The sequence below is a fragment of the Hyposmocoma kahamanoa genome, unplaced genomic scaffold (genome assembly GCF_003589595.1).
Source record: "Hyposmocoma kahamanoa isolate Upper Pololo Valley unplaced genomic scaffold, ASM358959v1 63, whole genome shotgun sequence".
Lineage (NCBI taxonomy): Eukaryota > Metazoa > Arthropoda > Insecta > Lepidoptera > Cosmopterigidae > Hyposmocoma > Hyposmocoma kahamanoa.
Window position 1 is genome coordinate 628,359 of NW_020653851.1, and position 11,089 is coordinate 639,447.

Below are 11,089 nucleotides of genomic sequence, written 5' to 3' on the forward strand. Positions count from 1 at the left end.
CAAAAAATACGTGTTTGTTTTTTACTTCGCGTTTCGCGTTTTCATTTTGCGGAAGATGGATATCCGATATATTTAGTCGGTATTGTTCGAGTTCCGAGTATTCAGTGTGGAGAAGTGTTTTTAGTTTAATCTAGTGATAAAACAAACTATGACAGATAAAGAAGATGGCACCAAAAAACCCGATACAGAACCTCTAGATGATGCAGCTTTAGAAAAGTATGTTTTATGTTTTGCAAGTATTTTAATGCTAATCGATTAGATATCCTTAGAGAGTCATTAACCACGTAAAAAAATATTATTTATTATTTATTTTTCAGACTAGCGGTTGAAGAGCTCATGCGAGAGGCTGTCCAAGGCGCTGCACGAGCCGAAATTGTAGGTCCCTCCGGTTGGATCAAACCGACTCAACAAAAAACCAATAAAAGATTTCTTGTCAACACACTGCGGAGTACAGTGAACTCAAATAAGCATTATAACACGCGAAGCAGCTACCGAAATTCCAACACTCGATCCCCAAAACGCGATCGGCACCCAGAACCTGCAATTAAGAAAGATAGGTCTAAGAAAAAATATTAAAATGTCAGATTATAATATAGATGAATTAATAAAAACTGTCTTTGACATCCGAGATGCCAACTGGAAACCTACAGATAAGATTCCACTCATAAATAAGGAAATAGAACAACTCAAATCTGATTTAAAGACATACTTGAACAATAGTGATTATGATGTGACTGGTATTTTGAAGGAGAGCAAGGAGCTATGTGAGGAGAGCAAAAGATTGACAGAGGACATGAGAACATGCCAACAGGAGATAGAGGAGGAAACAATGGCTGAAATAGTGAAATCTATTGAAAACCATGATGCCCTTGTTAAAGAATTAGAATGCATCAACTTTGCTATAAACATTGTGTTTGATGTTGTGCAATGTGGAAAGTATGTCAAGGAATTTGATGATGGCAGAGATGCACAAAGCTTCACCAGGGCTGTAGAAGCGGTATCTGACTTAATTGAATTCATTGAGAATCCAGCAGATGGTTTTCAGCACCTTGGTCTTTATCACAACACGAAACATGCTGCTCAACTTATACTAGACAGCCTGCTAAATGATTTATCCACAGAATGGAGCCGACTTGCCCACTGGAGTAGCAAAATGTGTACCAAAAAAACCGTAGTTACCATTGTACTTAACTTGGATGACTCTATGGCTGTCATTGATATTCTAAGTGCCCTTAATAAGAGCAAGAAACTTCAGGAGAAAATTAACCTATTCTCTGAATTTTTAATGAAAGAGGTTCTTGTACCTATCATGCTTTTTGATTGCACAGTTTATGCTGAAACAGATGTCCTAATGACTCTTACTATAAACCATGCCAAACAGAATTGTAAACCACCATATGACGCTGTTATTGCCAACTTACGTTTGTTATTCCATTACCTAAGTAACAAGTTAAATATAGAGTTTTGTCGTGGCAATACATTGATGGCGATGATAGGTAAGCAGATCAGTGCTGAATTCAAGGAAACTTTGATTAAAGAGGTCCTCATAGACACTATACCAAACAATATAAATGAGCTGCAGACGTATGGAAGGATAACTGCTGAAATTGAAGACTTTCAGCACTTCCTGGCTTTGGTGAAGATATTTCCTGAGGATAAATTCTCTATACTTGACTATATTGATGACATAGACATTCTATTTGCAAGTAAATCAAGCCAGTATCATTTGGAAACAGCTCGTAATATAATGCTTAAAGATTTGAGTGTGACCATGTCCATTGGTGTTGAGACTATTCCTGAAGATGATGAACTAAGCATTAGTAACTTAATGGATGATGGTGCTGAAGAAGCTTTGAAGATATTGGATAAGACAATACCAAAGAGTTTGTTTTTCTTCCCGCGTTGTATGATCTCAAAGACAGCTCAGGAGTTATTGGATCTAGTGTATGTAATGATGGAGCAAGCAGTTCAGTGTTCTGATCTGGTGTGCAAGAGGCTATACTACACAACCCGCTTGGTTTTTGAGCTGTACGATGCTGTGGTCCCGTATCATCATGAGAAGTATTTGCAGACTATCCCTCATTATGTTGGTGAGTATAACTGTTGAGTTAAATCAGATATGTATGTATATTTTTTTTTGTATGTATGTTACGCGATAACTCCGGTATTTGTGAACCGATTTTCATGATTCTTTTTTAGTTGGAAAGGGAGTATTTCCATAGTGGTCCCATTTCATTTTGAAGAAAATCATCCACCTCAAAGGGTGGCTGTTCACGCATGAAGATTCATTTTTATAAATAGCGCCTAACTTTAATTTAGGAGCAATTACTTTTAGCAATTATTTAGTTGATTTTGCTATTTCTCCAATTCAAAGCGTTTTCTCTCGATATACTTTGAGTAGTGTCATAGTGATAACCTATTTTTATTATCTCCAGTATCAAGTCGTGTATAGTGGCGAACTAGGGGATATTTCAATGAAACTTAGCAAATAGACGTAATTTTACGTACTTTTGAGGTCGGTTTTTTTAGTACTTTGTACTGAGATTATATAAAAATATATTTTATCCAAAGGTACCCAAGCACACACAAGTCTCTTGTTTGATTCTTTCCATAAATTGAATTGATTTGTTTTGCAAAAAAATTGTCTAAATACACTTTCTCTTTAACTCCAGCCATTTACTGATATAGTGCAGACACAACAATAATTTCTAAAATTTCGGAATCCCTCAATCATATCCATAGTTAGCATGATGTTTAAGGTTAGTGATACAAAGTAGCTCTGTCTACTCCGATCACTATTTGTTATTTATAATAACAATAATGAGCGACCCCATATGTGTTGCTAACATTGAAGAAAGTTTTCTTCTGAAATTACTACGAAATTTTCATTATATGTGCCAGACCAAAAAATCATCATTAGTAGGCTTAGCCAGTGAAGAAATCGAGACATCTCATGCACAGTGCATAGGAGCACTGCACAGAACTTATATCACTTTCAAATACCATTAACAATTATTTACAAAAGTTTTTTATTTACAATCACTTATTGTACCTTTTTAGCTCTCTTCCATAATAACTGCATGTACCTAGCCCACAATCTTCAGACTTTTGGTGACAAATGGTTGATTCTCATGGAGGGGCGCGAGGTGGACTACGCGATTAGCTTTGTCGACCTCGTACAAAAGCTGAGGGACCTTGGCTATAAGCACATGACTGCTCACATGCAGCAGCAGAGGAAACAGATTCTTGATAATATACGCTCTTCTGGTGAGTTTTTTGATCTTTTCATCTTGTATCTTTGAAGCCCCAAGGCATGCTGCACATATATTCTAGTGCCAGCATGTTTCATTTGGAGAAGTAATATCTTCAAATGCCATCAACAAACACATTATCTGATTTCTGACTCACATATTTTTAACTTAAAAGTAATTTTTTAAATTACTTGATGGAGTAAATGCAACAGAAAATTAAACATATAAAAAGTAGTCTCTGCTAATTGGGCAATCTTTAAAAGAAACACGATTCTCGTGCATCCATAATCTTGTAAATACTGAAGAATACTTATGTGCTCTGAATTGGTGGTACAAATAGTCACATAAATCTACGGACCGTCAATGCCAATGGAATTAGTTGTTTAAAATGCCGCAACTTGGCATAGGTCCATGGATGCATATGTATACAATTTCCAGATCTGAATTGCATCGTAGTCAAAGACGTGTTGGGCGAAAACGCCGAAGCAGCCATTCGCCAGTGTCTACGTCAGCTGCATCTTCTCAGAAACGTTTGGATAGGCGTCTTCCCAAACAATGTTTTCACTAGGTAATATTTTACTAAAGTAATTTTTAAATCTTTTTTTATTACTTATGTGTATCAAAATATCGTTTTCACTTCGAGAGATGTACGAGCGGGAGATATTGCGAAATGCGGTCGAACAAAAATCCGTTGCCCACCATATCGAATTTGTAACGAGAAATCCGCGAGTAAATGGTCATCATTCATGAAAGTATTACAAATGACGAAATGTTTAACACCCCACTGAGGCTTCTTTTATTGAATGGTCAATTTTATAGTGTACATAGCAACAGTTAATTTATTTTAGTAATACATTTATTATATTTAATTGGAATTAGAAAGCAAATTGCCAGACAAATCGAAATTTATGAGATTTTTGAGGCTATATATTCGACCTTTAGTCGAGGGCCATAATGAGAATGCCCCCGGGAGGCGGGTTACGTACCTACTGCTGCTGCTGTAGAAGAATTTCTTTATCCTTTGAGCTATAATATTGTGACACTGAAAATATTAAATTAATGATTTTATTCTTATCGAGTTCTTAGGTTTTCGCGATTGTTATACATAGGAATGAAACTATTTTTCCGGATTTAAATCGCGTATATTTGTTTTTTCAAACAAACCGACGTTTCGGGCCCTTTACAGGTCCCATGGTCACGGTTGACTGATTTTATTCTTCTATTATATTCTATTCTTGACGCTATTTCATCAACAATATAAAATTATTACGATTGTGACTTGAGTTAATGGTCTATAAAGCGCTGAGGCGTCATTAAGGTAGTTTTCCACCGGCGAGGCGAGACGAGGATTGATAGTAGTATGGCAAAATTTCCAATTCTCTCCTAGCGCATCATCGGTGGAAATGGTCTGGACTGATGAGAATGGGCGAAACGAGAATTGAAATTATTTGTTGATGTAATATGGAATCGTATTGCAATCTACATAGATTATTATACTCCGCAATGGAAACACGGATTCTCGCGCGAGCTCACGAGTCGTACATAGCCAACGATCGCGAGATTGTGGACTATGTACGTTTTGATTAAAAAAATGGTGGCTTCATCTTATTCTTCTTCCGTTAACATATTTGATAATGATACTTTATGGACATGTTACTTCAGCCGCGTGCTTTTTGCTAGACGAACTGAACAGCACTTAGGGCCGTATTCCAGAACTTTACTCAATGCTCAAGTCAGGATTGCAATTGAAACACAAGCACTGGAAATACGGCCCTAATGGCAGGGACTTGAGTATGATTTCGAGTGCTTTAAACCATACTCAAATCCTGACTTGAGCATTGAGTAGAGTTCTAGAATACGACCATGAATCTCCACTATTCAACCCCAACGCGAGCTCGCGCGAGCTATAAATGACAATTTCTGGTGCTAATAGGCAGGCGAGATTCAATTCTCGTTTTGCCTCGCCTCGCCTCACCTCACATGTGGAAAAACCAACTTTATACATGGAGATTGTAATTTTCATTGTTACTGTGTTCGTATTTTTACCTGGAATCGAAATCAGTCGTTGAAAATACCGATCAATGGTTACAACATTATTAAAAACAAATGTTTGAGCATGTAACTATTTATCAAACGTTACGAAGTAATTAATGCAGTAATTGCATTTTATTTTGGAATTCACGGAAAAATAGTGCTTGAATGTGTTCTGTCGTATAATATAACTTTGCAATAAAATTAATATTATCTTTTTTAAAACGCTATAACTTCATGATTACTATTTATTTATTGTTTCGTTGATTTCATTCAATGTTTTATTGCATCGTTCTTCTTACATGTCAAAACGGGCCTAATAGGCATTGTAACAACTATAATTGTTTTCACGTTACTAACTTAGCTCTGCCATATTATTATTTTACGCTATCGAACAAGGGATTTTCTGCAGGTTGAAGGCATTCTCTGATTTCGGCAGTCAAATAATAAACATATTTTTTTTAAATTTTGCAGGTTGATGGCGACTCTAGTGAACATGTTCGTGGACGAGCTGATTCACCGTGTGTGCACGGTGGAGGATATCTCGGCCGAGATGGCCCAGCAGCTCAGTGACATGTACACCCTCGTCATGTACAAAGCACCACATCTCTTCCAGGTATTTATTACAAAATATTTTTTTTAAATGGGAACTTATAAGTTCCACGTCGCCACTTGAGGCAAAAGCTGGTTCGAGTCCATAGGAATTTTTCTTTGTGTTTGTATCAATAATAATGGAAACGCACAGTTTAGTGGAGAATAGTAGCTTCTTGGTTAAGATGTGGATTATTATTTTTAAGTTACAGAAACTTTAATAGCAACACCTCTCTCTATGCAGATAATGGTCTCCATAGGATAGTGCCTAGCAGTAGGGCGCATAATTGGTTGATGGTGACGATCATCAATACATGTCGTTTCATATGTCCTGCCTAGTGTTGGGTCGTAGAAAAATGTCGATTTTGAAAAAAATCACATTTTTTAGAAAAATATATATATTTCCGAACATCTTTTTTTTTTTTTTTCTTATTCAGGGACAAACAGTTACACACATATAAAAAAATACATATTTTAAAATTAACTTATAAATAAACCCATAGTTCCCTAAATATACATTAAATAAAACAAAAAGTAGGTAAACAGACAATCTGATACACAATAAACAACACGGAAGAAATAAAAGTATGTATGTGGTCTATGATAAACAATTTCAAATTATGAATAGATATAGCCACAGACATATAGACATAACACATACAACACAAAGAACTCGTGCACAGGAACAACGGAACAGAACAAACATATTCATCAATATGCGTATTTCGTCTTGCGAACACTGCAAGAGTGCACACAGAGGTAACTCGCTGCGCTCAGGACCGGTCGTGTCATTACGTAACGGAACACAAGTCGTAATTGAATTGAAAAATAATTATTAACAATGCATTGAGTGAGAAAAAATAATGTTAAATAAAAAGAAGTCTTCTAACCATGAGAGTTTTTCTAACTATCCGCACTTGATCTTCATTACTTATTTATGCACTAGGGTTGTCACTAGACCGACACACAACACTCACGACATCCGGCGATTTCTCGGGCGATACTTGATGTCGTTTACATTTGCTGACAACAGCTTAAAACCGTCTTCCCGGTTGAAATTACGGTGTTTTTTAATGTCAACAGCTTCACGTATGATTCTACTATAGTGATGACGTTCTATAGAAAGGGTCTTGGGATTATGAAGCTCAATCCAGTGGTTTGACCTGATTCCAGCAAATGCTCGTCTATTGCAAACTTATTGAGCTGACGGTTTTTAACAGCCGCGATGTGTTCTTTGACTCTTTCCGCTATGGTGCATTTTGTCTGCCTAATATAGGAACTCCCACAAATGCAATCAATCTTGCAAATGCCCGCAAACAGAAAGGGGACTTACATCCTTAGGTGATCTCACATGCCCCGCGACCTTAGATAACGGCGTAAACAAAGTTATTTAGTTAGTATTTTTTTAGTACTGTACCGATTTTGTCCGTCACTCCTTTCATGTAAGGCATGAACGCTGGTTGCCTTAAAACGTCAGGACGTTTCCCTTTAGCTTTCCGCCGTGATCCATGCACGTAGCAATACGTCCGAAACGTCAAGGTAATTAAAATATGTTTTATACGTGATTAAGTCCCGAATTAAACATTAAATAATATCAATGAGATTATTACCATTAAATAGTTCATTTAATTATTTACTTTTTGTAGTCTTCACTAGCCAAGAAAAAGCGGGATGCCGAGGATAACTTGGTTCTAGCAATAAAGATGATCGATTTAATTTATTTTTTAGGCTAAATTTATGTAGACAGAGCTGTAACTGAAGAACATCTTGTTTTATTTTTAGCTTCATATTTTCCAATAAAATAGATTATTTTCACATTTTTAGTTCAATAAGGCCCAATACCATATTTTCTAAAAAAATAAGTATATTCTTCTGATGTGGAGATACCAAACGTCATTTTATGTATATGTGCAAAGTTGAAAACTTTCAAACCTGTTATTTATCTCAGAAAGTTCATACTTTTTGCTGGCCTTAATACTCCAATACTGTTTAATAAGGTCCACAACGGTAGTTTTATAAATATTGAATATCTTAATTGTGGTTTAAGACATTTATTTCTCAAAACAGAATACAAACATCCACTTACAATGAGAAATACTAGATAAATAAGCTTACTATAACGAACGAGCACCGGAATAGTTATATGTATATTATGTCAGAACAAATTCACGTTTTCACAATGCTGTTGCTTAGACTTAAAATTTATGTTTTGAAATAACCATGCTAGACATACATGAACAATAAGAAGAGTTTTTTTATGTAGGTAATCAGAAATATTTTATTTGTACAACAAGGGCTCCATCTGGAGAGTTCACATTACACAAGTTGCTATCAGAGTTAACGATTGAAAGCAATTATTATTGCCTATGGTGGTGAATTATATTTTATAATATGGAAGTTTAGTGTCTTTTTGAATAAAGAGAATGATTGTATTGTTTTGATACGCTTTGGAAGATAGTTATACAATTTGGCACCTTCGTACCGAATATTCTTAGTACCGTAGTTACCGTAGTACCGTAGTAGTAGTAGGCATAAATTATGTGCATTTCTTAATTGTCTGGTTTGAGTTAATCCTTTTAGTAAAAACTATGTGGGAATTAATATCTTTTGTCAGTATCTTTCTTATCAAAATACATGTATGGTAATTGTCTTTTATTTTTTTCCAACTTCTGAGGGTATTATACATTTGTGCAAGTGTCATTAATTTGATTCTGTGAATTATTTCGTCATATTTCTTTAAATTTATGTATTTGTGAAGATACTTAAATAAATGGGGCTTCTGTATTCAGCTTTTCTCGATAGCCTCGTTGTGTGTAAAAGAGTTTTATTTTTTTTTAAATTGGACGTCATTTGCCTTCTCAATTCGACTGTATGTTTTTTTTTGTATGTATGTATGCGATAACTCCGGTTTTTGTGAACCGATTTTCATGATCCTTTTTTTGTTGGAAAGAGGATACCTCCATAGGGTCCCATTTAATTTTGAAGATAATCGACCACCTCTGAAGGTGCATGTTAATGCATGGAGATTCATTTTTATAAATAGCGCCTAAATTTTATTATAAGGAGCAATTATTTTGTTGGTTGATTTGGCTATTCTTCAATTCAAGGCGTTTTTCTCTCAATATACTTTGAGTAGTGAGAACCGATTTTTATTATCTCCTGTGTCAAGTCCCGTATAGTGGCGAACTAGGAGATGAATCTGGATGCATAATTTAACTAACTTATTACATAAAACTTAAACAAACACCTCTGTTGCAAGCCATTTTTATAAAAAGAATTGTTCTCTTTGTTCCTCAGGATGCTGGCGACGTGCAAAAGCACGTCAAGACCTGGGTGAAACTACAAGAGTTGATCTTCGTTCTCGGCGGCTCTCTCAAGGACATAGAATCCCACTGGGGCGAGGGGCAGGGTCCGCTCGCCCGTCACTTTCGCACCGACGAACTGCGTAATCTTATTAAAGCGCTGTTCCAAAATACACAACTTCGCGCTAATTTATTAGCCAAGATCAAATAAATAGACAAATGATACTCTGTATGTTTTATGTTTTCATGTAATAATACGGTGTTCAAAGCGTTTGAAGGGTGTTTTATTTCACAATAATGTTGGTAGAACTTATGTCTTGTACGAGATTTATTTTTATCTATATTCTGAACATCTATTTTCTGTGTCTGGTTTTAGTTCAAATCTGCTGTTCTATATCATACGTACGTACGCTTTTATAAATGTTACTAACGAAATAAACTTGTCGTTTGTATTTATTGTATGCTAGTGCGTCGTTAAGGATGAGGGAAACCAATGAATGGGGTGCACATACTGCTGCACTGTGCTGTCACACATATATATCTGCCGTTAGCTAACTAAAATGCGGTTAAGTGACAAAATATTTTTTTGAAATATAAAAAACCATAACCCAGTTGTAGAATATTGAAGTTGTTTTATGATATTTCAGCTATGCATCGTTAGGGTAAGTTCCGATAAGTCAAACACGTTAACTAATTTTAACTGCTTTCAAAAGAGCATTTTGTGCACTATTTTTTGCTATTTAAAATGGTTATTTGACCATTTGTTACTTAGCCTTGGACGGGAGATATATGTAAACGCAACACAAACATGTAACATGTATTTATAAATATATGTTATTTAAGTGGATAAATTTACATAGAGTAACAATATGGGGGGAGAACACTAAAGTTAAGAGGTTGTTTATGTTAATGGGGCGGGGGAATTTTGGAGGTAGTAAGTTATAAAGCGGAACAGCAATATTAGGGCAATTGAAAAAAATGTGTTCCAAGGTACCGTCTTCTAGACCGCACTCGCACAGAGAGTCATCTCGGACTCTGATTTTACGCAAAAATACAGGGGTGCAAACATGGCCTTTAAAAAACCAGGGTTTAGTGGGTAGATTTGGTTGGAGGTTACCATAGTGTCTACCAACAGTTTGTCGTGATTCCTGCCATAGTTCCGACCAGGAGGCTAGCATTTGGGGTTTGATCATGGCGAGCAGATCTCTGGGAAAGCACTTATGATATTTGCATACGCCAATTCTTGTCGCATCCTTTGCAAAGGCGTCTACTGCTTCGTTGCCACTGATCCCACTGTGACCGGGAATCCAGGCCAGAGTTACCTCAATTCCCGCACAGTGACATCGGTACAGAGCTTCCTTAATTTGGAGGATGATAGAGAAATTGTCTTTGGAATGAAACGGTAGCTTAATAATATCTTGGAGGCAGCTCAGTGAATCTGAGAAAACCAAACATTTATTAATTTTATGGGATTCAATATATAAAATGGCTTCAAGTATTGCGATAGCCTCTCCAGAAAAGACCGAATTCAGGTAGGGGGATTTAAAACTGAGTAAGACATTGAACTTGGGGGACCAAATCGCGGCTCCCATGTCGCCATGTTCGTGTAATTTTGAAGCGTCGTTAAAAACAGTAGCCCAGTCATTTCTCTCAACTATATCGTTGAAGACTTGGTTTACTCCAAGGGTACCTTTCATGGTGCCAAAACTAAGATAGACTGTTGGGCGAAACGTTAAAAATTTAAAATTAGTTTCAAACAATGGGTTCATATAATTTTGGGAAATAGGGAAGGGGAGATTGGAAATTTTGTTAAAACTGTTGATAAGAAGGTTTCTTGTGTGAACAATAATTGGAGGAAGGGATAATCTCCAACAAGGATTGCAATACGGGAATCAAAGGGTGAGAAGAAAATAG

The 11,089-nt window shown here is 36.1% G+C and overlaps 2 protein-coding genes across 2 annotated transcripts; both read left to right on the top strand.

Moving 5' to 3' along the window:
• The first annotated feature begins 97 nt into the window (after positions 1-97).
• On the top strand, positions 98-595 carry LOC113230181 (protein POLR1D-like). Its single transcript, XM_026463990.1, has 2 exons — positions 98-216; positions 318-595. The coding sequence occupies exons 1-2, from the start codon at positions 149-151 to the stop codon at positions 574-576; spliced, it is 327 nt and encodes a 108-aa protein (XP_026319775.1). The 5' UTR covers positions 98-148; the 3' UTR covers positions 577-595.
• LOC113230180 (centromere/kinetochore protein zw10 homolog) lies at positions 562-9,409 on the top strand. The gene is made up of 5 exons (XM_026463989.1): positions 562-2,090; positions 3,061-3,267; positions 3,690-3,819; positions 5,757-5,898; positions 9,171-9,409. Exons 1-5 carry the CDS (start codon positions 578-580, stop codon positions 9,384-9,386), a joined length of 2,208 nt encoding a protein of 735 aa, XP_026319774.1. The 5' UTR covers positions 562-577; the 3' UTR covers positions 9,387-9,409.
• Positions 9,410-11,089: the final 1,680 nt, after the last annotated feature.